Raw genomic sequence first — 26,419 nt, forward strand, 5'->3', positions numbered from 1 at the left:
TTAAATTCACATGACATAAAATAACCCATTTGAAAGCATACGGTTCAGTGGGTTTTAGTACATTCACAGAGTTGTACACATCACCACCTGCTATTTCTAAAACCTTTCCATCATCCCCAAAAGAAACCACATACCTGTTAGCAGTCACTCCCTATTTTCTCCTTCCTTTGTCCCCTGACAGCTGCTAATCTTTTCCTATCTCTATGACGTGCCCATTCTCCACATTTCATATAAATGGAACCATACAGTCTGTGGCCTTTTGTGCCCAGCTTCTCACACAGCATCATGGTTTTAAGGGTTGTCTGTGCTGTAGCCGATGCAAGTGCTTTGCTCCACTTTGTGGGTAAAGAATGCTCCACTGTGTGTCTATACATTTTATTTATCTGCTCAACAGTTAATTGGCATTTGGATGGTTTCTGCTCGTGGCTGCTGTGAGTCATGTTGCTGTGAACGTTCACGTACAAGGTTTTGTGTGAGCATGTGCTTTCACTGGTCTTGGGGACACATACTTCGGAGTGAAATCACTCTGTGGCATGTGGCACTTTATCTTTTCGAGAATCTGCCAAATGGTTTTGCACAGTGGCTGCTCCATTTTACATTCCCACCAGCAGTCTCTATGCTTTCCAGTTTCTCCGCATCTTTGCCAGCACTCATTACTTCCCACTTTGCTGATCACGGCCGTGCTGGTGCCTCGCTGCAGTGTTGACCGTCCTTTTCCTGGTGGTGGGTGGTGTTGAGCATCTATCCTTCTCCCCGGAGATGTGTGTTCGGTTATTTTGCCCATTTCTTAGTTGGATTATCTGACTTTTTACCTTCGAGCTCCAGTTCTTACACGTGTGGACGAAGGTCTCTCTGTCGGGTGTGTCACTGCAACACTTCAGTTCTTGCCGGTGCCCCCAACACACACAGCCTCTCGTTTCAAAGTCCAGTGCATCCATTTTCTTAGGCTGCTCGTACTTCTGATGCCATAGCTAAGACCCCACCACCGAACCCACGGTCACAAGATTTACTTCTGTGATTTCTTGAAAGAGTCTTACGGGTTTAGCTCTCGCATTTAGGTCTTTAACCACTTTGAGTTAATTTTTATACGTGGCATGAGGTAGTGGTCCAGATACGTTCTTTGGCACTTGTACGTACTGTGTCCCAGCACCATTCCTTGAAAAGACTTACTTCCCCGTAGAATGACCTTGGCACCCTTTTTGAAAGTTAGTCGACCAGAGGAATCCAGGTTTGCTTCTGGACACTTGGTTCCGTCCCCTGATGTACGTCTGTCCTTACACGGCTGCCACACCGTGTTGCTCACTGTTGCTTTGCAGTAAAGTTTGAAACAGGGAAGTGTTCTTCAGCTTGATTCTTGTTCGAGATTGTTGGCTGTTTGGAGTCACTAACATTTTTCCACGTGAACGTTAGGTTATCCATTTCTGTAAAAGAGGCAGCCAGGATTGTAGAGCTTGAATCCGTAGGTTAACTTGGGGAATATTGTCATCATAATGATATTAAATCTTCCCGTTCATGAACACAAGAGGTGTCTAACTTTGTTTCATTTAACAGTGTTTTATAGCTCTTAACGTCCAAGTCTTGCATTTTTTGTGTTAAATGATTCCTAAAAGATCTTAATGTTACTGTAAATTATTTTCTTAACTTTATTTCTAGATTCCCCATTGCTAAAGTATAGAGATACAGCTGAATTTTGTATACTTCTCTTACATTTTCAACTTTGTGAAGTGTTTATTTACTCTGATCGTTTTGTGTGTGTGTGTGTGGATTCTTGGTGTTCTTTACGTAAGATCGCGTCATCTGCAAATGGAGATAATTGTACATCTTCGTCTCCAATCTGGATGCCTTTGCTTTTTTCTTGCCTAATTGCTCTACCTGGGACTTTCAATACTGAGTTCAGGAGAAGTGGTGAAAGTTCTTGCCTTTTTCCTCATCATAGAGGAAGACCTTTCAGCCTTTCCGCACTGAGTGTGATGTTACCCAGGGGCTTTTTGTGTGTGGCCTTTATTCTGTTAGGGTAGTTTCCTTCCATACCTAGTTCGTGGGCCGTGTTTATCATGAAAGGGTGTTGGATTTCATCAAATGCTTTTCCTGTACCAACTGATGGGCTCCATGTTTTTCCTCTTCATTCTGTTCATGTGATGCATCACATGGGCTGACTTTTTGTTTGTTGATCACCACCTTGTGTTGCAATAAATCTCATTTGACCTTGATCATGGTGTATGATCCTTTTCATGCGGTTGGATTCGATCTGCATTTAGATTCACAAGGGGCAGGAATATCTAGTTCTTTCGTGTCTTGTATGTTGTTGGAAGATGCAAAACCGTCTCTTATTTGCAGCTAGTGACGTGGTGCAATCACTGTGGAAAATGGTTGTCAGCTCCTCAAAAAATTAAATGCAGAATTATCCTGTGACCTGGGAATTCCAGTCTTAGATGCATAGCCAAGAGAATTAGGAATGGTGCTCAAGCAGGCACTTGCTCACGAGTGTTCATAGCAGCTCTGTGCACAGTAGCCGGCACAGACAAAACTTGGCAAAACAGCTCAAGTGAACGGGTAAGCAGTGCAACGGACAGAAGTGAGACTTAAAAAGGAACGAGAGGCTGACGCTGCCTACAACATAGGTGAACCTCAGACGCTGTGCTGAGAGAAGCCAGACGCAAAATCACATGATGCGTAATCCCGTTTATACGAACCATGCGGATTAGGTCAAGGCACAGAGCCAGAAAGCTGGCTGGTAGTCACCAGGGGCTAAAGGTTGGGGGAAACGGAGACCGACTGCTCCGTGGTGTGGGTTTCGTTTTGGGATGATGACAGTGTTTTGGAACCCAATTGAATAGCAGTTGTATGACATTTTGAGTGTACTAAACGCCATTGAATTATCCATCTTAAAATGCTTGGTTTTATGTTACACAAAGCTCACCTAAAAATAATTATGCTCTGATTTGTGTCCTCTCAGATCTGAGGAAGCAAACAAAGCCTTTTCTGCAGCTGTACAAATGCACGACGTGCTGGTGAAAGCTTGGGCCATGTGGGGCGACTACCTGGAGAACATCTTCGTGAAGGAGCGGCAGCTGCACCTCGGGGTGTCCGCCATCACCTGTTACCTGCACGCCTGCCGGCATCAGAATGAGAGCAAATCGAGGAAATACTTAGCCAAGGTGAGAACGAAAGAACTGGTTTTCCCCGAGGGCCTCCAGTAGCCTTAAGGCTTCCACGAGGAATCGGCTGTTTCCTAATCCGTGCTGGGGTAGGGGGGACTGTCTCACGCCTGCACCATCGGTCCCCGTCACTCTTGACAGCATCTGTCATGGTTCCATTTGCGAACTAAGAAAACTTGAGTCCAGTGTTCTCTGTGAGGTCTCCCTCTGGAGACTGCCGGGGAGGCTGTCGGCGGGCGGGGTGGGGGGAGCAGTGCTTACCTGCTGGACACCCCATAGATGCTCACATCTCACCTGCAGGGAAGGTGCGCACGGTCACAGAGCTGCTCAGCTCTAGTCGCAGGGGGCGTGGCATCCTCTGACTTCCACAGACACTGCAGGGTGAGGTCACAGCTGCTAGAGTTCTTGTCCCATATCACCCCAGCACTGTGCCATGGACCATGCCGAGGGTGACTGCTTGACCCTGAGGCTGCTTCCTCAGCGTGGCTTCTCGTCTTTTTACTTATGTAATTCTTACCAATTTATTCAAGAAACAGAAACAAAACCCAGAATTAATCCTTGTAGAAAATGTAGGAGTAAGTTCTGCTTTCTGTTTTGTCTGTTAAGGGTTTGGGTTTCTCAGGATTCCTTGGTTTGACGTCAACATCTGGAATGAATGTCAGCACCTAGTATTTAAAAGTGACCCTAGAAACACAGACTAGCTATAGTGATGCAAAGAAGCTGCCTAAGTATCTGACTTCGGATTTGCCTACTTCTCGATATAATTGTTGCAGACAGTGGACACCAGGCTGCCAGCGTGTGGCCCACCTGACGCCGGGGTGCTGTTCATCAGAGATTTTTGGCAAAAGGCCATTTTGTTTTGGTGAGGTCGCGAGTGTGAATTCGGAGGTCACTGGCCACTGGTCGCCGGCAGGTTGGGGCAGTTAATGATTGTCAGTAATGCTGAGTCTACATAAGAACCGTGTGCACACTTGGGTTTTTATCCGTCTGTGATTTATACATGAAGTTTAGCAGCATTGGCCATTTCGTACTTACTTTTCACACATTGTCCATAAGGCTATTCTATGTGCTATGTTGGGGAAAAGGCACCGGATTAAGGGCGTCAGAATTTTTATTCACCTCTAGGATTTTTCCTCCTGTCTTAGGTGCTGTGGCTTCTGAGTTTTGATGACGACAAAAATACTTTGGCAGATGCTGTCGACAAGTACTGCATCGGCGTGCCGCCCATCCAGTGGCTGGCCTGGATCCCCCAGCTGCTCACCTGCCTGGTTGGCTCCGAGGGAAAGCTGCTTTTGAACCTTATTAGCCAGGTGCGAATAACAAGGTCTCTTTGTTCACAAGAAAATTATGTCTTCATTTCACATTGTTTTTTTCTGGAAAGAAAGTGCATGCTCAAAATACTGAAAATAAGTGAAAGATAGGAAGATGTACACATTTAGACATCACTTGATCTGAAGCACAATTAGATGTGATCGAAGAATTAGGGGCACCTGGGTGGCTCAGTGTGTTAAGCATCCAACTTCACTTCAGGTCATGATCTCGCAGTTTGTGAGTTCGAGCCCCGTGTCGGGCTCTGAGCTCCGTGCTGACAGTTCAGGGCCTGGAGCCTTCTTTAGATTCTGTGTCTCCCTCTCTCTCTGTCCCTCCCCTGCTCACTCGCTCGCTCTCTCTCAAAAAATAAAAGCCTTAAGAAAAAAAAAAAAGAAGTGATTGAAGAATAGGTCAAGGTTGCAGTGAAATAATCCACTCGGTTGCTACGTGTTAAAATGCTAATTTTTTGGCTTGCGTATGATGCCACATAAAGATGCAGATGAAACAAGCATTCTCTTAAAATGTACAGTTACTAGTGATTACTCTGAAATACAGTGAAATGCGTATCTGATCGTAGCTGGTTTCCCATCATCGTGCCGGAACCCTTTGGAGCCTCCCTTCAAACTGAAGTCAGCATAATGGTAGCCTTGTCCCACCTCGTGCAGTTGTGCAGGGTGAAAGCTGTGTGCACTGGGGACGGGCTTTGGAGATGGGACACACTGGGGTCCTGTGGGCTTTCATGACCATTAGTTGAGATGATTTCAGATTGTCCCTCTTCTGTGAGAAGCCTGCTGGGTAGAGGAAGGACCCAGACAGTAGACATTTGGAGACTGTTCTGTCTCATGTACAGTCCCCTTGACTGTGTTTCTTTCTGTAAAGTTAGCCCCGTGACTGACTTCACGAATGAAGTGGCTCCCAACTGAGCATTTAGGAATATTACGCTCATCTGTCTTTACATGAGATGCATCATCCACGTTGTACCCAGAAATGGTTTTACTTTTTCCCTCGAGAGACTGCAGCTATGTTCCTGGGTGCTGGCATTTTGCTTGACGTTTATCTGCTCGATTCAGTCCATTTGGTATTGTCCTCATTGAACGTCTAGAGCTAGATGTCGTTGGTGTCTTCTGGGCACATTTTGAAGAGTGTAACATGATAGTAGCTATTCAGACCTTTCGAAGAAGCCATAAAGCCCCGGTTTGGTAAGACTGGTGTTTGTTACCTTAAATAGAAAATTTTCAGCATCCTCCTTGCTGCCGTCACGTACAACAAAGTTCTTCACTAATGAACCTAATAGAATCGGTTCCTAGTGAATTGCCTAACATAAGGACTGACTGGTGTCATTTTGTGTTTCCCTGTTACTTACCCAAGTAGGATCCAGGGACCAGTGTGTTTTGCCCTCCTCAGATTTACCAAATCAAACGAAAGTGGATTCTCTGTCATTAACCATCCGTCCCTAGGCAGAACCAGTTGGGCACCACGTTGATCTCTCTCAGATCTTTCGAGGGAAACTAGGTATTTGACCTGCTGTTTAATCCGAACTCGTGTATTAGCTCAGTGGTATAGTATTTTGCCTCCTTGGTCCAGATGCAGACCCCCGCCCATTTATGAACGACAAGTTATTTTCCGTACAAACTGTCCTCATCTAGAAGCACAGTGGTGAGCAGTGCTCTTTATCCTCCGTGTCTCTGAGCAGGTTGGACGCGTGTATCCCCAGGCGGTCTACTTTCCCATCCGGACCCTGTACCTGACCCTGAAAATAGAGCAGCGGGAACGCTACAAGAGCGGTATGTCTCGGGCGGGGCCAGCTGGCCAGACCGAGGAGGGCTCATTGCATGGGGGCATTCCATGTGCCGACGGCTGTGGACACGCTCCCGCCCTCAGCCTGTCTGTCTCTAGCCAGTGAGAGGACACTTCGGGGCTGGGAGGCAAAACCTGATCACTGAGGGAAGTCAGTGGTTTGCCGTTGCTGTGGTTTAATAGGGTTTGTTTACCTGAGTGATTTGGTCCATAAGTAGAAAAAAATATATGAAATTTTTACCTCAAATTATAGAGTTCAGTAATGCGTCCTGGTAAGCAATATAAGTGTCACCTACTATACGTGTCCTTTATAAGAAATATCTTCTGCTGTCAGAAGAAACCGCATAGAAATCAGTCTTACCAGATGTGAAAATTTACTCAAACCAGAAGGGTTTTAATCCATATTGAACAGTAGTCGTATGTTAATAACTTACTAATGGTTTCAGTTGCCCACTGCACATGGTACTGTGTGAGCAGTTGAAGCCCCTTTGCTTCAGGACGTTTTTAACACCCGGTTGTTTATGCTGCAAGGCCAGAGACTATTTAAAAAGGTGACCTGACCCACTGGGCACGTTTGCACCCCCAGCTGATGAGCTGGGTGAGCCAGGGACTGCACGCACGTCTCTGTGCTGGCCTCACGGCCACCACACCCAGGTGGATGTGTGGTTTGGTCGTTTGAAAATTAAGGTTTTTTTCTTCTGACTGAGCCGAAGCTAGAAAAACGGGCCTTGCTTCTATGACGTATTTCTCACATGGCAGATGACTGTATTTTTTTAAAAATACCTTTTTAACGTACATGGTCTGGCTTTCCTCAATGAGAACATGGAGACTTGCCCATTAAGTACGTTCAGATTCCCTGAGCCGTCTGCAAGGAATGTGAAGAATTTTTTTCCGAACACTTAAAAAATGCTCAAACTTTGAGCAAAGTTAAAAAGGAGAGGACCACGAACACTCACGCACCCTCACCTCACTTCACCGCTCAGCACACGGGCCTGTTCGCTTTCTGCCGACACACTGGAGGCCAGGCTGTAGGCAGTGGCGTTCTGTGGGCCTGAGTCCCTCAGTGCACCTCTCCGCGGAGCCGGGGCGGCTCCCACCCAGCCCCCGGGGAGCCGGCTGTCGTGATGTGCTAACACGCCGGCAGGAACAGCGTTGCTTTGGCCGATGGGTCCTCTAGAGCACCGAGCTCTCGCATCGGGCCAGTTTTGCGCTGACATTGGCGTTGTGTGTGTTGCTCTCAGATTCTGGACAGCAGCAGCCAAGTTCAGTGGGTAACCAGTCCCATTCTGCATCAGATCCAGGGCCCATAAGAGCAACAGCACCAATGTGGCGCTGCAGCCGAATCATGCACATGCAGCGAGAACTGCACCCAACACTTCTGTCTTCCCTGGAAGGCATCGTCGATCAGATGGTCTGGTTCAGAGAAAACTGGCACGAAGAGGTACGTGCAGAGAACCCATCGTCCCGTGTGCTTTGGGCCGTGTCGCCTTCAGATTGGGTGCCTGCTCATTTATGTCTGTGTTGTCGAATCGAACAGTAGAGTAAGCAGATAGTTAATGTTTGCGCACTAATGCAGCCCCAAATATTTGAAGCAGGAAACTTGAGAAGGAGGTGAAATTGAGAAAGTTCCGCTGGCCTTCACGTGCTTATTACTGTGCTCAATTAAGTATCACTTAGCAGCAGTTACCCGGGCCACGGTGGTGGTGGGTGTGCGCTGGGTGCAGGTGTAGGTAGCGGAGGCGGAGTTGGTCCTCCAGTGAGCTTTTCCACAGCCAGGCCCTCTCCTTAGTGGTGTTAGCAGTGCAAGCTGATGACAGAGTGATGAGCCCTGTTGTCTAGATGTTCATCTTGTTGGCCCAGAGGCCCCCTTGTTACTATTACCTTATGTGTGTGTCAGACACACAACAGTAACTTCAGAACTAGCTGCATAGAAAGGGTTTTCTGACAACAGAAGGGTATGTGTGTGACCCAAAAAGTGGAGTTTTGGTTTGGGTTTTTTTCTTTCTCTCTCTCTTTTTTTTTTAATGTTCAAGACACTTAGTCACCATCATTAAAAACTCAGCTGACACCGTGGAGTGCACAGGCGTTCTGTCCCTTCTGTGCTGTCTGATTTTACACGTGCTGTGTGCTGGGAGGCGGCGGTGGGACCTGCCAAGCAGGTGCCATGTGTTTGGTTAGCCGCTTGAATTGGGAGCTCTGTTTTGTGCATCGTCTTGGGTCTCTTTCCACTAGGTTCTCAGGCAGCTCCAGCAGGGCCTGGCGAAATGTTACTCTGTTGCATTTGAGAAAAGCGGAGCGGTGTCGGATGCCAAAATTACCCCCCACACTCTAAATTTTGTCAAGAAGTTGGTGAGCACGTTCGGAGTGGGCCTAGAGAACGTGTCCAACGTCTCGACCATGTTCTCCAGTGCGGCCTCTGAGTCCCTGGCCAGGCGGGCACAGGCCACCGCCCAGGACCCTGTCTTCCAGAAGCTAAAGGGCCAGTTCACAACCGGTGAGTCCCTTCCCTATACCTACAGAGTTCCACTTGGCTGTTCTTGGTCTGCCTTTAACATCTCAGCCAGCTAGTTCCTTGTTTTCGTGAGCACTCTACTGGGTGAGCTGGCAGCACTCTGTTTAAAATGTAGCTTCAGGTCACAAGGTCACAAGGTCACGGTGACTCTTGCCAGCCTGTGGTTGCCCGTCCTTCTCTGAAGTGAAGGGTTAAGGTTTGGAACCAGGCTCCGCCTGAGGGATGGAGGGTGTAGGGAAGAGGAGGGTTTCAGGCTAAACCCGACCTCCCCTCCCACCCCCCTCCACACTTGGTTTTTGTAGGAAAATTGAACAGTGTGAGGTGAGGCAGTGGGCTCAAGGTGACAAGTAGGGCTCAGACTCATAGTGTGTTCAGGTGGCAGAATGACCAGGAGGTTGTATCATCATCAATTGTCCCTGGTTTGGGTCCAGGCCTTTTCCGAGAGCCCCAGGAGTATGAACCTTGGCTCCAGCCTGGTGTGGTCGAAGGCGAGCAGGTCCGATCTCCCGGGGCCTCAGTCTTCATCTGCCAGACGGGGGCCCTGGTTCCCACAGCACGTGTGCACAGGGGCCGACCGTGTCCCCCACGCAGGCTATCTTGCCACCTGTGTCCTGCCACCACCCTGCCAACCTGCCCACCCTCTGGCGGAGGAGCCCAGGCGAGCACCAGGGCTCAGTGTGTCTAAAGTATCTTTTAACAACTCACGTCACAGAGAACACGGCTGGAAACCTGCGCTGTGTAGACTCTGTTGAAATCACATAAAAGAAAATATGTCCCACTAATTACACGGGATGCTTTGCAGCTACAGCCATGACTTACTTTTGATCCATCCAGGATAGGGTGCGTCCTGCCATCATTCCAGGCAGCCCGGGGCCCCCGGGTGTCTTCCCCTGCTTGTGAGCTGGGCATTAAAGGTAACACTGGACTCGCCTTAAGGTCGAGGGGCTTCCCCTGCTGATCCCACACCTTGAAGAAGATGCTCTTTGAGCGATAAAATACGAGCTTTTCATATCTTTTACCCTGAAGCACTTTGGTCACCTTAGATTATTTTCCTTGTGATGTTCACGTGACATGCTGTCGGTCTTTCCTGAAAAAGGAAAAGTCTGAGGTGAATTTTGTGGAGACTGCCTTATTTTACTTAAAAAATAGGACATTAAGTCTTTTTTTTTTTTTTAAGTTTATTTTTGAAAGAGAGAGAACACAAGTGAGGGAGGGGCAAAAAGAGAGAGGGAGAGAGAATCCCAAGCAGGCTCCACACTCGGCGCAGACAGAGCCCAATGTGGGGCTCGAACTCACAAACCGTGAGATCATGACCTGAGCCAAAATCAGGAATTGGATGCTTAACCAACTGAGACACCCAGGTGCCCCTGTTTAGTATGTCTTTACCTTAAAATGTCCGCTGGTTAAATCAAATGTCATCTGAAACAGAACATTCAGAGGGAGACAAGTCATTTGGGTGTCGACACAAAAAAAATTTTAAAAACTGAACTGTGAGAGACGACCGCCGTGAGGCTCTGACCCTCTTCCAAGTGTGGGCGTTTCAGATACTTCACTCCAAGCTCTGCATCCCCTCTGGTCACCCGTTCCCAGGAAGGGCCGTCTCTGGGTCCGAGCACCACCTTCTAGTTCCCACAAGGGAGCGAGAGTTGCCCACTCCCATCCTCGGCCAGTATTGCACGTGCTGGCTGCTACCTAACCCAGTGAGGAGGTGGGAGAAAGCTCAAAAACAGGTCAGATTTATCCCAGAGAATGAAGACTTCTTTCCCTGCACGAACTCGTCCATGAATGTCACAGCCATTTTGTTTGCAGTGGCACCAAACCGAATAAGAATGGGGAGTGTGTGATGCATCCGTGCTCGCTTAAGATTGACAGAATGGAGTTAGCCATTGATTGAGTGACTTGGACGAGCCTTGGGTTATGCCGAGAGTGAAAAGCCAATTCAAAGGGATGCCTGCCGAGAGATTGTTACGAAGCGTTTGTGAAATCACGTAATAACGGGGGTGGAGAGTGGGTCGGTGGCCAGGTGTTCGGATTCAGGGTGGAGGTGGGCGTGGCCACAGGGCTGACCCAGGGGGGGTCTGTGGATTGCGGTGCTTCTGGGTGTTCGGAGGCTGGGTTTGCATTTGGACGGCCGCAGCCCCTCTGGTGCCTTTGGGCCGCCCGTGTAGGTGTCGATGGGGCCCTCACCGGGCACATCGGTTACCCCCGATCGCCTTCCTGCATCGGTCCAGCCTGCAGCACCCTGGTAGAGGGGAGGCAGGTTGGATAGGGGACCAGGGTCTGGGCTGGGCGTGCCTCTCAGGACTGCACCAGGCTCACCCCGCACGACCTAACTCTGCAGAAGAGCGTTTGCAAGAGGCTCCGGAGAGCCCTTCAGCTTGAGTGCAGAGGTCACCCTGCCATATCACAGATCCCGGTCCTGTCGGCGCAAGGATGGTGGCTCCCTCGGGGTCCGTTTCCCGCAGAAATGGTGTGGCTTATCCTGATGTTCGGGCTCCTGCGAGCGAGAGTCACGTGCAGCCCCTCCCACCAGTGGCGCTCATCAGTGCGGGGTTGAGGTCTTTTTTGAAGACGGACTTCTCAGTTTAATTGCCTTTTCAGTACTGAGTCTCAGTAAAATCTGAGGAACACAGTCATCTGGGATTTTTATTTAAATATAAAATGCATGCTTTCCGTGTTTGGCACTTTAGTTTCTTGTCTAAATGTCTTCTGATGAACCGGTTTATAACCTAGCATTTGCCTGGATTGGATTACTGCCTTGGCCCCTCACTGTGGTGGTTGCTCTCAGGTGGGGCTGCCGGCCCCCTGGGTTCCCGTGCCCCTCAGGGTGCTCCCCGCATCCTTTCCTGAAAGGAACCTGTGACCGTTGGGGCTGAGGCTTCCTGTCGGCGGCGCTCCATGTGTTCCCTCCTCCAGTCTTGGGGGGAGACCGGTCCCACCTGAGGGTCCCCATCACTCGGTCAGTCTTCAGCTTACACTCTAAAGAGCGGGAGAGGCAAAAATGCTTTGCTCCAGGTTAGGTATAGAGTAAAACATTCCTGCTTCCTCTCTGGGACGCTCTTGAGCGTGATTTTGTAGTGAATTCCGGGTCACCCCAGATGACTAAAAATGTTTCTAATTACATTTTATTTTGAAGATTTTGACTTCAGCGTTCCAGGATCCATGAAGCTACATAATCTTATCTCTAAGTTGAAAAAGTGGATCAAAATCCTGGAGGCTAAAACCAAGCAGCTTCCAAAGTTCTTCCTCATAGAAGAAAAGTGCCGGTTTTTGAGCAATTTCTCAGCACAGACGGCTGAAGTAGAAATTCCAGGGGAATTTCTGATGCCAAAGCCGACACATTATTACATCAAGATTGCTAGGTAAGTGAGCCGCTCGACTGGCCTCAGGGCAGACCTGGGGCTGCCGTTCTGGTTCCTTCTGGCCCCTGAAGTGGGAGAACGAGAGATTGTTCTCGGATCTGAGCCATCAAGCTGAGCCATCAAGCACGGTAGAGGGTTCTGGTCGAACTGATGGGGTAAATGTCTTGCTTGTGTCCCCTTTGTGTTTCTTTTGTTTCTAAAAGGCTCTTTTCTAATTTCCACAGAACTGGGCGTGATAGAAAGGTTATCGGTCTGTAAAACTTTTAAAGCTTAGTAGTCAAAGCAGAATTGGGCAATTATAAAATTCATTAGTGTGTATACTGTATCTTATTTTAAACGTTGAAGGTGTGGTAACAAATGGTCGTAATCAGACCTGGAGCTCTGCTCTCTCGTGCATCTGGACTTGGATTTCCCAGTCCTCCAAATCTGACTCCTCTTCCGGCCGCCCACCCTGCTCCTCGTCTTCCGTCCGTAGCCAGGGCGCACGGGAGGGAGGTGAGGGCGAGGGTGTGTCCATCCTCAGCCTGCTCCTGTGCCAGACCGTCCTGTCCCCCGGCTCTGTGGCTGGGTGCTCAGCGCCCAGTCAGCTGCCCATCTGGAGCTCCTGAAGTCGGAGCCCGGGGCCCGATTGTTTTACGACGACAGCGTCATCTACTCTTCCGCCTTTGATTTTCCCTGTGTCAAGATGTCTTCCCCCACGTCATAAAATCCCGTCGTACCATTTAAACCTGGTCAGAGTGACCTCTGTAGCTGCACGTTCTGTCTTTTTGTGACGATTCCGAGTGCTGTCTTTGTAAAGTTCCCTTTTCTTCTCAAAGAGGATTGGAAGTCGAGCCTCAGGAAGGGGAGTTGGTGTTTCATCGTGTGCTTGTTTGGGCAGGTTTATGCCCAGGGTGGAAATTGTGCAGAAGCACAACACGGCAGCCAGGAGACTGTACATCCGTGGGCACAACGGCAAGATCTACCCGTACCTCGTCATGAACGACGCCTGCCTGACGGAGTCCCGGCGAGAGGAGCGCGTCCTGCAGCTGCTCCGGCTCCTGAACCCCTGTTTGGAGAAGAGAAAGGAAACCACAAAGAGGCACTTATTTTTCACAGGTATGACAGGTGTGCTTTGGGAGCACACAGCCGGTCCCGTTAGCCTTTGCGGATTTTCCCGCGTGCCGTCTGGGGAACTGAGAATGCCCTGAAGCTCACCAAGCAGGGAGGGTTCTGGAATGAGGACCCTGTGCGGTGAAGAAGCCGCTCCCTTCTCACTGCAAGACGGGTGCTCTGATGAGTGTTTGGGAAAGGGGGGTGCCTGCCTGTGCGCGCTGCTGGTTTCCCCCGTCCGGAACCCGTGCTCTGGGGAAACGTGCGCTGGCACCGGGCCTGTTGTGGGCATGTTAGCAGCGTGTTATGAGTGTGTTTAAGTGCGGTCTTCAAACAACTCCTGGAACTCACAGTGCACTGCACGGCCCCTGCTGGAGCGAGCCTTCGTGGAGTGAAATGCGGTGCAAGGGAAAGTCAGCAAGGCCTGTGAACGCCACAGAAATCGTGGCCAGGTGGCCACCAGCAGCCTCCGAGTAAGGCCTTTCCATACGTAGTTGTCCTGGGTGGTTCATGAGTGAGCCTTTCTGTCTGTAACGGGCAGAGATGAGATGCCTGTGATCCCGCTTAGAGAAGAGAACCACGGTCAAAACATTTTAGCATCTAACCTCTGAGGTTGGGAGCCTACTGCAATGCATATTAGCCAGTCCCATAGGGAACTTTCTTCTGATGGCTAAGAATCCAACCCGTTTTGACTTAAAATCTTTCACCCTAAAGTTCACTATCCCCCAAATAAGTCAGTTGAGGAACTAGAGTATACAGAAAACTGTATGCATTTTAACATGCACATGATGTGATCTGTAGTGTTGATTACATCTGTGGGTAATAGATGATTCTTTGTCTTTTCCAAAGAAACAACCTCTTGGTCAGCACCAAATGACAGTCCAAATACATGCCCTCGAGTCACTGTGGGATGTCTTTATGGGTTGAAACCATGGAACAAGCCAGTAGCTGTGGTTTGACTGAGCTTAGACCAAATTAAACCTATGTTCGTTAAAAGTCAGAGGTGTGTGTGTGTGTGTGTGTGTGTGTGTGTATTTGGAGGGGGAGGGTGTGTTTGTGTACACGTACCACGCTGACAGGGCAGGCGCAAGTGGTTATTGTGGCCTAGGGACAGGCTGGTGCAGATACTGGGTCATAGCTCCCACTCCCTCCCCACCCCCGCAGCACCAGTGCGGCTGCTGCCATGACCCTGTGCTGGCACACTTCGTTTGCTATCTTCTGGAAATTACTCAGCTTTCTACAAAATATCTTCAACAAAATGTCTTAAGGGGCACCTGGCTAGCTGAGTCAGTAGAGTATGTGACTCTCGATCACAGGGTTGTGAGTTCAAGCTCCACGTTGAGCATAGAGCTTGCTTTAAAAAAAAAAAAAAAAGTTTTAATAATATTTCCTTGATCTAATATCTTTTTTAACTTTTTTTTAACTTTTTTTTTTAAACATTTGTTCATTGTTAGTATATGTGCTGCCGAAGTGAGCACGCATTTGTTCGTTTTTGAAAGAGAGAACGCTCAAGCCCGAGAGGGGCAGAGATAAAGGGAGACACAGAACTCAACGCAGGCTCCAGGCTCCAAGCTGTCAGTGCAGAGCGTGATGCGGGGCTTGAACTCAGGAACTGTGAGATTATGACCTGAGCTGAAGTCGGACACTTAACCGACTGAGCCACCCAGGTGCCCCATTGATGTAATATCTTTAAAGTGTTATTTATTCTACCAGCAACCCCATGGGTACATATTGTAGTCCCATTTATAAATGAAGAAACTGAAGTTCATACAAGTCCAGTGACCATTCCCAAGGTCATGTCACTGGGAAAACAGCCCTCGGGATGTGAGTGGACAATCTGGCTCCAGGGCAGCCATACCCAACACTTTCTGCTTGAGTGTGGTCATGACGTGGGTTATCCTCATGTGGGGTGAATTGCTTCATAAAGAGTGCCCATCACTGCCCATACAGCTCCACAAAGTGACTGGGCAGAATGACCAGGTTGGTTCTGGAAACTTATCTGAGGCACAGAAAATGATGTGAGGGATCGTTTTCCTGATTTCCTGAAGACGGGGCCCAGCCATCCCCGATGCCGGAAGACCGCCTGACAAAATCACACTCCTACCTCGGAGCGAGTGGGAGGATTGATTTCTCCTGACAGGGTGCCGATGGAGGAGGACCTCTGAAGAGCGGACGAGGTTGGCAGTCTCCGATTTTTAAAGATTGCTTTCTAAAGAATTTCCGTTCATCTGTGTCTTAAGCAAAAGGGGCTGGCGGCTCAGGCTCCGTCGCTCAGCAGATTGGGCTTCGTGCTACGTGCTGAGTGGGTACGCAGTGTGGGACTTCCAGCTTTCCCCCAACCCCCATCCTCTGCTCGTGAAGGACCGAGTGATCTCCTCCCAAGACGGCCCTGGAGGTGGAGTCGAGCGCTGCCCCCTGGCGTCGTCTCAGTCATTTCCTCCTTTCTCCTCAGTTCCTCGAGTTGTGGCGGTGTCCCCTCAGATGCGCCTTGTGGAGGACAACCCCTCTTCTCTTTCCCTCGTGGAGATCTACAAGCAGCGCTGTGCGAAGAAGGGCATCGAGCACGACAACCCCATCTCCCGCTACTATGACAGACTGGCCACGGTGCAGGCACGCGGGACCCAGGCCAGCCACCAGGTACCGAATCGGGCCAGCTGCGCTCTGTGGCGGAGCTCCCCCGACAAGAGCGCTTAGAGGAGTAGCGGGCGGTTGAGAGGGACCTTTCTCCCTCACTGGACTTGTGAGTGGTCAGAATTAGGCAACCGTGGCCCCTGATGTGGTGACGTTTGCTGCAGAATAACTTGACGGCAAACTCCTCTGGCAGCCAGACCTGCTCTGAGGGACATGAGGCTGCTTATCCAGTCCGCGTTCACGCTCCTCTGGTTTGCGGCCGGGGCCGGGGTGAACCACGGCCTCTGTGTTGTGTATGCTTTTTAAAATGTGGAAAGTGGCGAGCCCTGAAACAAGTCAGGCCCAGTTGTTTTGGTCGCCTGGTGTGGGAGCACAGTGCCTCCCACAGGAGTCCCGCGCGGCTCTGGCCTCGTCAGGTGGGTGGAGGGCCGTCCCCACGAGCAGATTCCTGCCCTTGCTAGAAAGCAGGGCAGGTGGGGGTCTGGGTGAAGAGGTTTTGTGCGGGATTGTGTGCATCACCAGAAGGTAGCTCTATCTTGGCCTGCTCCCCCAAAGCCACCGTGGTCCTTCCTGTGGCTCCCGAGAGGGCCTCGTGATTTTTAGGAGAGATGCCACGAAGCTGGAAGCTCTGATCTTGCTTCCATTCTCCCAGGGACTCACTTCAGTTAGCCTGGGACCTGGAAGGCTGTTTCTAGGAAGATGGAGCCCACAGGGTGCTTGCCTCACCCGCCTGGGCAGTGCTCAGGGTACAGGCAGGGCCTGAGGCAGTCCGGGCCTCGGGCTCTGTTGCAAGCCTCCTACCTTTGTGCAGGCGAAACGAGTGGAACCCGTCTGTTGATGGGTGTCTGTGGACAGAGCTCGTGGCCTCCCTTGGGAATTGGAGTCAGGGCTTCATCAGGGTGCAGGTGACTGCCTGGTCACTCTGTGGACCAAGGACAGTACTGGGGTGTTTGTGCAAGATGAATGGATTCTATTCTTAAGACGGCATTTATTTGTCTTTGACATTATGGAAACTGATGATCTCTATCTGCAAATACATATTTACATGAGGTTCCATGTGTTTTACAAAATATCTGTGTGATATTGTTTATTCTGAGAGAGAGCGAGAGAGCACATGTGAGTAGGGGAGGAGGACAGAGAATCCCAAGCAGGCTCTATGCTGTCAGCACAGAGCCAGACCCAGGGCTTGATCCCAGGAACCATGAGATCACAACCTGAGCCAAAATCAAGTCAGACACTCAACTGACTGAGCCACCCAGGCGCCCCAGAAAATTCACCCTTTAAAATGTTCAATTCAGTGTTTCCGGCATATTCACAGAGTTGTGCAGTCATGACCACAATCTGTCTTTAAAACAGTTGAGGGGCGCCTGGGTGGCTCAGTTGGTTAAGCACCTGACTTTTGATTTCACCTCAGGTCATGATCCCATAGTTGTGAAATTGAACCCTGCTTCGGTATCAGTAGTTTGTTCCTTTCTATTGCTTAATAATAGTCCCTTGTATGACCATATCACATGTAATTGATCCCTTCATCAGTTGGTAGACTTTTGGATTGTTGATACTTTTTGACTCATGGCCAGTGCTAAGGATTGTAAGCATTTGTGTATATATTTTTACATGGACATACGTTTTCATTTCTCTTCGATACATACCTAGGAGTAGAATTGATTGGTCACGTGGTAAGTTTTATGTCTATTACATGAACTCCCAAACTATTTTCCCAGGTGATTGCAGTGTATGAGGGTTCTTTTTTCCCTGCATTCTTGCCTACACTTATTATCTCTTTTTCTTATAGTCATTCTCATTCATTTTGGTTGATAACAAGTGATGTTGAGCAACTTTTCGTGTGCTAATTGGCTGTTTGCATATTTTCTTTGAAGAAATGTTTATTAAAGCCCTCTGCTTATTTTTAAATTGTATGATTTGTTTTTTTGTTTTTGATGCTGAGAATTCTTTGTATGTTCTGGATGCAAGTGACTTGATACGAGTGGTTTCACTTTATTTCCTGTGTATTGGCTATGTTTTCCTGAGCCTTCATTTATCTCATTTTTGTTGAAAACTGGACATTTTTAATAATATATGTTAACTCTAGAAATCAGATCCTTTTCCCTAAGGTTTGTTATTGTTGTTGTTTGCTTAGTGACTTTCCTGGACTGATTTGTAAATTCTCTGTTTTTGCCATGTGCAGCCATTGAAGTCTCTGCTCATTTAGCTAATGATTTGACAGATTTTCTTGAATGCTTTGAACCAATAAGTCTTCCTTCCACCTTTTTTGAGGGCCTCTATGGGGGGAGGGGGATGCCTTCCACTTGGCCGAGTAGTTTATGTTCTGCCTTAGCTTCTACTTCCTGTTTGTGCAGATCCAGGTCAACCAGAAGTGGAAGCATTGGGCTTTCTGAGGTTTTTCGTGACCTTCTAGTGACCTTCTAGATTCTCAAGAATATATCGAGGCTTTTCGAAGCCTCCTGTGGTCATCGTACTCCCTCACTCTTCCTCTCGTCTGCCATCATCTTCTGTGCTGCAGCTGGTATCGCTGCCTTGGGCATCTGCAGGGTGACATGGTCGTCACTGACTGCTTTCAGCAAACGCCTGTCGGATAGGGTGCTCCTCACTGGCTGAACTCGAAGTTCGATCAGAGACAAGCCCAATAAATGGGGCTTCCCCCTCCCCCTAACCCCACCCCCCACCCACAGGAAGCTGCCAGATAAGTCAAATAGTGGCACTTCTCTGGAGATGAGGTTTTTGAACGCATTTTGCCCACTCCTGGCTGCTGGTTTCTACAGCTGTCATGGTCGCAAAGCCACTGTGGAGCTGGGTAGATGGGAATGGTATAATTAAACTGCCACAAAGATCACTGTCACCAAGATTCAGCCTTTTTTTCCCCTTGAGTAAGAGCTACTCGGATTTTTGTAATAAGCCTTTAATTTCCAGAATTTAAAAAAGTTTTCCAGGGGTGCCTGGATGGCTCAGTCGGTTAAACGTCCGACTTCGGCTCAGGTCATGATCTCACGGTCCGTGAGTTTGAGCCCTGCGTCAGGCTCTATGCTGACAGCTCAGAGCCCACAGCCTGCTTCGAATTAAGTTTCTGATGTTTGCTAATGTTCTCGATGGTGTTTGTGGTTCTTGGTTGCTTAGGGCCTGCATTTTAGTGGTAGTCAGAGCCCATAGGTAGGACTTAGCCCAGAACAGACCTGTGCCTTTACCATTTGGTCTAACAGGAACGGAATTAGCTCGGCAGACTTTTTATTGAGACTGTCTCTGAATTAGTGGTGTTTGAAATAGTGTTGTGAGTCCTCCAGCACAGAATTCACTTTAAAGTGTTGTGTAACACCTGCTCTACTTTGATAGACTAGCTCCTTCAGTTATACACCTTTCGTCTTTAATAGTCTAAGGTGTGAATTGTTGTCATCCAACTATTTGTTCTTTTTGTTAACCGGCCTAGCGTTTTCTCTGCTTAGCAGGTTACGGTATTCAGATTTTGCCTAAATTCTTGGCAGGACAGATATCACGCATCATGCTCCTAAGGCTTTTATTCAGATGGCGGTGGTGTTGGTTTGAGCATACGGTGTGGAGCCCTAGAGGGAAATTGACATCCCTGTATTTAGTCAGACATCATCACATACGTATTTCTCAATAGAATTCATTCTGTTGGTGCCAAGTAAGTACAAGCCTACAATTGGAGAGTTTTCCTTTTGGGGAAAAAAAAAACGAGCGAATTGGAGGGAGGTATCATGGGGTGATCTGTCCTTGCAGGTGCTTCGAGACATCCTCAAGGAGGTTCAGAGTAACATGGTACCGCGCAGCATGCTCAAGGAGTGGGCTCTGCACACGTTCCCCAACGCCACGGACTACTGGACGTTCCGGAAGATGTTCACCATCCAGCTCGCCCTGATTGGCTTTGCAGAGTTCGTCTTGCATTTAAATAGACTCAACCCCGAGATGTTACAGATCGCTCAGGTAAAGGGTGTGAGGAGACGGCGCCTCTCCCCAGACCTCTCTGCTGTGTGGTTTCAGTTCCACAAGTGTCTCCTTCTGGTGTTTAGGACACCGGCAAACTGAACGTGGCCTATTTCCGATTTGATATAAACGACGCGACCGGGGACTTAGATGCCAACCGTCCCGTCCCTTTCCGCCTCACCCCCAACATTTCCGAGTTTCTGACCACCATCGGCGTCTCCGGCCCATTGACAGCCTCCATGATCGCTGTCGCCCGGTGCTTCGCCCAGCCCAACTTCAAGGTAGGCCACGGTGGCTGGTGTGGCGCGCGGCTGGGGTCACTTGTATGCGCGCGGCCTCACAGCTGCTGGTCTGCCAGTACGGAGGGAGAGTGTTGCGGCTGCACAGTTAAAGCTTCTGCATTTTGGAAAAAGCGTTTCAAGTTTTTGCTGTCTCAAAGCACTTACAAAAAGGAGTCAGAAGCCTCTACTGATCATTTTCCCAACTATCACTGTTGCTTGCCGGTTTCGTTTATTCCATTTGGTATCCGTTTTTTGTGTTTATGTAGATCTTTCTTCTCTAAAAGGGCAGAAATACTGTCTGTAGGGTTGTGCCGTCTTCCTGGCACCGCGGTTATGGGTCCTAGAGGACAGTCGTGGCGGTAGGACATGCGACGGCCGCCCCGGCCGCAGGCGGGTGTGGGATGGCGCTGCCCTCCTCTCGGCGCCGTCCCTGCCCAGCACCGCACCGGCTGCTTCGGTGGCCTCTCCTCAGACTCTCCCAGCGGTTGTCCAGCTGGCGGGCAAGGTGGGCAGCTCAGAGCTCGTGCCGCCGGCAGAGGGCAGACTGGGATTCGAATCCAGTTCCCCCTGACTCCAAGCCCGTCTTCACCGCAGTTATTCTCTCCTCACGGTTGGGGGCTGAACGCAACTTATTTTTCTTCTAGCTTAGGAGACGCGTTGTACCTTTTTTCCCACAGATGAGCAGTTTGTGTCTAGAGACGCCTGCAGATACCAGTTGCTTTTCCAAAAAGTTTGCTCAGGACAGTTGTAAGATTATCAGCTAAATGCTTAACTGTGAAGACAGACTTTTTACATCAAACACATCTTGTGCTTTCAGTGCTCGCTTGTCTGTTAGCGAGGAGTGCTTTCTGGAACAGGAGTACGAACAGGGGGAAAAGCAGCCCTGTGGCTCTTCCGTGAGTGAGTGGTCTGTGCTGTGACCATCACTTAGCCGGGGCGTAAGGCTTGGAACAGCAAGTCCTCACTTAGAAATGTTATGCTTCTGGAAACATCATAGGGCAGTCCTTACACTGGCATTTACTTTGAAAACCTTAAAAGAGAACAATGAAGGAAGCACTACCCGTATCTCAGGGGCCTGGTACAATGTGGAATAGCACCGTGCATTGTTCCTTTTGTAGATGGTGCTGGCCAAGATGAGGAGGAGTCGGGCCACCTTCTCCAAACTCTGGACCCAGATTTCTTAACAGCCTAAATGTAGAGGATGCTTTTAAGTTCACTAAAACATAGACCATTTTGTACAGGAGTGTCTTTTAAAAACACATCTGGGAGGTTCTCTTACTATGCCCAGTATATAAACAGGGAAATTGAGACACAGTGGGCTAAGTAAATCGATCAAGGTCACCCAGGCAAGAAGGTGGAGCTGGGGCTAGAACCTGAGTCTGTGCCGTGGCCACACGGAGGCCTGGGGATGGCCCTCCTTGACGTGAGACACATGTCCCGTGACACCCACTTGATTCCTTCCTGTCTCCACCCAAATGTGATCTTGTCACCAGCCCCCACCCCCTGCAAACCCCTCTGAGCCCGCCTTACCTGCTGTTTCTGCACAGTGCCCGTCACCACCGGGCATGTGGAACATTTCTCTGTTAGTACCAGAGCCCCATAAGGGCAAGGGGTGTTCACTCTAAGCTTCGGTGCTGGGAACAGGCCTGCCCAACCAAGCCCCTGTCAGGTGTGCAGGTGCTCATTTAAACGCTCGGCACCAGGAAGCAGCGTGACAGCAGCAGGCGCCCCTGGACACATGTGCCCCGGCTTTGCAGAAGACCAGACCAAACCCTGTGCCTTTGGGCCCTCGCTGCTCCAAGTGAGGAGGTGGTTTGTACCCCTGGGGGCCAGCCCCCCGCATCCGCCAGGCACACGCCGCGGCCCGGGTGCTGGGGCTGACTGGCCGTGACGGCTCACTGTGCTCGGGCTCCGCCTCCTTAGGGAGCTGCCCCTCTGGGTCGCTCCTGGTTAATCCAGGATCGTCTCGTTCTCTCTTGGCACAGGTGGATGGCATCCTGAAAACCGTGCTTCGGGACGAGATCATTGCTTGGCACAAAAAAACGCAGGAGGACACCTCTTCTCCTCTCTCGGCCGCCGGCCAGCCCGAGAACATGGACAGCCAGCAGCTGGTCTCCCTGGTGCAGAAGGCCGTCACCGCCATCATGACCCGCCTGCACAACTTGGCCCAGTTCGAAGGCGGGGAGAGCAAAGTGAACACCCTGGTGGCCGCCGCAAACAGCCTGGACAACCTGTGCCGCATGGACCCCGCCTGGCACCCGTGGCTGTGAGCGCGCCCGCCCTGCCGCCCAGAATGGGAAGCACGCCCGCCGGCTGCTGGGCCTCCTCTCTGCTTCACCCGCCGTGTTCACGGAGGCCCGACAGCGCGTGTGCGAACGCGGGTAAATGGAGTTCTAGAGGAGCTGCCTGTTACGGCGGCAGAGTGGAAACGTCTAGGCTTTTAAAATTCCCTTGTAGGAACCAGGACTCTCCGCTCTGGAATTTCTTTGTGAAACCTTTTTTATCGTACTCCTTCCTGCGTGTGAATGTACAGATGGAACTGAAGGAGACAATTCTCTATTGTCCGTTTTTAACTCAGAAATGACACCTCACAGGAGCCTTGTGCTTTTGTACAGACCTTTGTAACAAGTGTACAGAAAACCCACTTTGTTAGAGAAACAGGAAATTATGAACAAGTCAAGCTGGTTTTTCTCTAAGCACAGACTTTTATGCTGTACGTAACTGGCTCCGGGATCTCCTTGCGCATTGGATGTGGGTCAGCACGGCCTCGTCACCCTGCGGGGACGCTGTTCCTCACGCGGTGGATTCAGATCCCGCCGGGAGAAAACTGAGCCCCGGGGGCGGCAGGTGAATCTGAGGCTTTTCATCGGCTGGCTCTTCGGACGCCTTCTTGACATTTACTATCATTGTACCAGGAAAAAAACCTTTTCCTTCCTAATTTAAAAAGAAACGGCAAGAAAAGTTTGTCCGTTCACTCCAGTCTGTCATGTTCACATTTTTATAAATATGAGCATTGAGAATGTTCTATCTAAATTTGTACAGTGTGATTTTTTTTTTTTTTTTAGAATAAATATTTTATAAAAGGATGTGTCTGCTCTTACATGTATGGAAATGCTTGTTTCCTCTGCCTGAGCGTCCATCAGCCCCTCGGGGACCGAGCCCCCTGGGCCAACACAGCCATGCTTCAGGGTGGCTTCCTGGGGATGGACAGACAGGTGACGCCTGGGAGGGGTCTTGGCTTGGAACTTGGGGGTCCGGACCCACCCTCAGCGTCTTCTGTGATGGCGATGAGGCTGGTCCTGACTCTGACGGTGTGAGACATGTCTGGGAATCTGGTCCCTTTCGGCTTGGTTTCCCCACCTCAGGGCGGCTGCCAAGGGACCTGTGTACGCAGGGGGGAGGTGGCCCTGCCCCACCAGCGTGGTGTCCTTCCCCCTGTGCATCCTTCATCCTGTGGGATGGGGGTGGACGGTGCAGAATGGAGGGGGAGGCAGTTCCTGAGCACGCGGTGTAACTCATGTCCGAGGATGAGAAATGGCGAAGCAGGACTGGGGAGGGACGGCAATTGCTGCTTTAATTGTAAAATGAGGATTCTGAATTTAAGGACTCACTCCATTGGGAAGCGCTTCGTCTGCTGTGAGGACAGCTTCACCCAAGTCAGGGCCTGGTCAGCAAGACCCCTTCCAGGGCCAGAACTCCAAGCCCTTCCCAGGCATCACCTTTCTTTTACTCCTCGTTGTGCCCCGTTGTCCCCAGGCGAGCACAGAGGGGAAGCCTGCAGCTGATTTCATGCAGTCTCACCACGAAGTCCAGTCCCAGGCATGTAAACCAGTGTGCCGTAAGAAGTGTAGACGATCGTGGGGGCTCTGGTTTGTGTGGGTGGCCGCAGGTGGGGCCGTTATACTGGGCGCTTGTCCTCAGAGGCGGATGGGTCCATGAGCCCCGAGGGGGTGGCCCTCAGAGGACGGGTTTCCAGCTCAGAGTGGGGAGTAGCCCTTGGAGAGTCGCCCAGGGGGTGTGGTGGCTGCAGACGTGTGTGGATGGTGTTCGGAGAAGGGAAGTTGGTGTACTGAGGGCCCCGGGTTCTGTGCCAGGCTCACGACACCGTGCCCTCCGTGCTGCCCCTGGTTTCTAGGAAAGCCAGCCCTCGAACAGGCAGGAGGGTGTTCCTCAGCGGAGCTCCAGCTGGAAAGATCAGGGACCTGGAGTTGGGAGGCCAGAGCACGGGCTTGTTTGTGGGGGCCACACGTGGCGGGTGCCCCTTGTTCTCCAAGCACTTTTGGAAGGTAAGTGCTGTTATTAGCCGCTTATTAATTATCGGAAAATAAACATAAAATTCACCATTTTAACCACTTCTGATTGTCCAGTTCAGGGACATAAAGCACATTCACGTTGTCGTGTAACCACCCCCACCGGTGGTCTCCAGAACTTCCTTCATCTTGCCAAACTGAAACTCTGCACCCGTTAAACACTCACCCCCAGCCCCCATCCCCCACCCTTGTTCTTTCTGTCTCTGGATGTGTCTAGGAATTTCCTGTAAGTAGAACCACATGGTATTTGTCCCGTGCCCGGCTTCCTTCCCTCAGCATATACATCAAGGTGCTTCTGTGTCGTGGCAGGTGTAAGAACTCCCTTTTTAAGGCTGGATGATATCGCGTCGCATGGATATACCGGTGTTTTGTTTGTTCGTCCGTCTTCGGACATCTGGATTGCTCCCGTCTTCTGGTTACTATGAATGACGCTGCCGTGAACGTCGGTGTGCAAATACCTGCGGGACCCCCGGCATTTGGGTCTTCCAGGACTACCCACAGAAGCGGAGTTGCTGGACCAAATGGTAATTCTGTTTTTAATTTTTTGAACGACTGCCATGTAGTTTTCCGTAGCCGCCGCGCCACTTTAAACCCTCGCCACTGGTGTGTGTACATGTGTTCCGGTTTCTCCCCATCCTCGTCGACACTTGTTCCTTTGTTGTAATAACCATCCTAGGAGTGTAGAGTGGCGTCCATCTCCTTTGTGGCTTCGGTTTGCATTTCCCTTTGTGACTAGTGACTCTGAGCATCTTTTCACGAGCTTCCTGACCACTTGTGTATCTTCTTTGGAGAAACGTCTCTTCACGTCTTTTGTCCGTTTCTTAATTGTGTTGTTTGGGTCTTTTTTTTAAGTTGTAGGAGTTCTTTCTATGTTCTGGATACTGACCTCCTTTTTTTTATATTTATTTTGAGAGAGAGCGTGGGAGTAAGGAAGGGGCAGAGAGAGAGGGAGAGAGCGAATGCCAAGCAGGCTCTGCACGGTCAGCACAGAGCCTGATGTGGGGCTCAGTCCCACAACCATGAGATCACGACCTGAGCTGAAATCAAGAGTTAGACTGAACCACCCAGGTGCCGCTGGATACTAACCTCTTATCAGATAGATGATTTACTATTTTCTCCCACTTTGTGGGCTGTCCTTTCATTCTGTTGATAGTGCCCCTTCATGCAGAAGTTTTAAATTTTGATGTAGTCTGATTTATCTGGTTTTCTTTTGTTGCCTGTGCTCTTGGGTGCCATGTTCAAGGAATCATTGCCGAACCTAATGTCGCAAAGCTGCTTTTTCCCCTATGTTTGTCCTAAGATTCTTACAGTTTTATTCTTACGTGTAAATCTCTGATCCATTGTGAGTTAATTTTTATATATGGTATAAAGGGTTCATGAGGGTTCAACCTCATTCTTTTGCATGTGGATATCCAGTTTTCCAAGTGCCATTTGTTGAAAGACTGCCTTTTCCCCCATGGAATGCTTGATTTGACCATATAAGAGGGGGCTTGTTTATGGGTTCTGTGTTCTATTCCATTGGTCTGTATGTCTGGATTGATTGATTGATTAATTGATTATAATCTCTGCACCCAACATGGGGCTCAAACACTTGAGATCAAAAGTCTCATTCTTCCCACTGAGTCAGCTGCATACCCACTATATATGTCTGTATGTCAACACCAAACTATGATTATTGCTACAGCCTTGTCATATGTTTTGAAATCAGGAAGTGTGAGACTTCCAACATTGTTCTTTTTTAAGGTTGTTTTGGCTAGTTGGGGGGTCCCTGAGGTTCCATATTAATTTTAGGGTAGATTTTTCTATTTTTGGATTTTTGTAGGAGTTGCTTTGAACCTGTAGATCATTCTGGATGGCAAAGACACCTTAGCAATATTAAGTCTTCCAATCCATGAACCTGAATGCCTTTCCATTTATTTTGTGTCTTCTTCAATTTCTTTCAGTTTATAATTGTATAGTTTTGAGTGTATAAGTGTTTTGTTTTCATGGTTAAGTTTATTCCTATTTTATT

At 49.5% G+C, this 26,419-nt stretch overlaps 1 protein-coding gene across 11 annotated transcripts in view; it reads left to right on the forward strand.

The window, feature by feature from the left end:
- The window catches only part of TRRAP (transformation/transcription domain associated protein), a 112,450-nt gene extending 89,266 nt beyond the window's left edge, over positions 1 to 23,184 (forward strand). For 8 of the 11 annotated variants that reach the window (XM_047089075.1, XM_047089073.1, XM_047089079.1 and 5 more), the window contains exons 61-71: positions 2,957 to 3,158; positions 4,304 to 4,468; positions 6,163 to 6,253; positions 7,508 to 7,707; positions 8,499 to 8,760; positions 11,915 to 12,140; positions 13,021 to 13,238; positions 15,685 to 15,869; positions 19,614 to 19,817; positions 19,904 to 20,098; positions 22,084 to 23,184. In XM_047089075.1, coding sequence (XP_046945031.1) covers positions 2,957 to 3,158; positions 4,304 to 4,468; positions 6,163 to 6,253; positions 7,508 to 7,707; positions 8,499 to 8,760; positions 11,915 to 12,140; positions 13,021 to 13,238; positions 15,685 to 15,869; positions 19,614 to 19,817; positions 19,904 to 20,098; positions 22,084 to 22,368 — 2,233 coding nt within the window. In that variant the 3' untranslated portion in view covers positions 22,369 to 23,184. The remainder of the gene's footprint in view (positions 1 to 2,956; positions 3,159 to 4,303; positions 4,469 to 6,162; positions 6,254 to 7,507; positions 7,708 to 8,498; positions 8,761 to 11,914; positions 12,141 to 13,020; positions 13,239 to 15,684; positions 15,870 to 19,613; positions 19,818 to 19,903; positions 20,099 to 22,083) is intronic. The other 3 variants (XM_047089081.1, XM_047089083.1, XM_047089084.1) reach the window with 1 other exon arrangement.
- Positions 23,185 to 26,419: the final 3,235 nt, after the last annotated feature.

Source organism: Lynx rufus, unplaced genomic scaffold, assembly GCF_022079265.1.
Source record: "Lynx rufus isolate CCGP_SWC_20201006 ecotype Redwood Valley unplaced genomic scaffold, mLynRuf1.p SCAF_27, whole genome shotgun sequence".
In the NCBI taxonomy this organism is placed as follows: domain Eukaryota; kingdom Metazoa; phylum Chordata; class Mammalia; order Carnivora; family Felidae; genus Lynx; species Lynx rufus.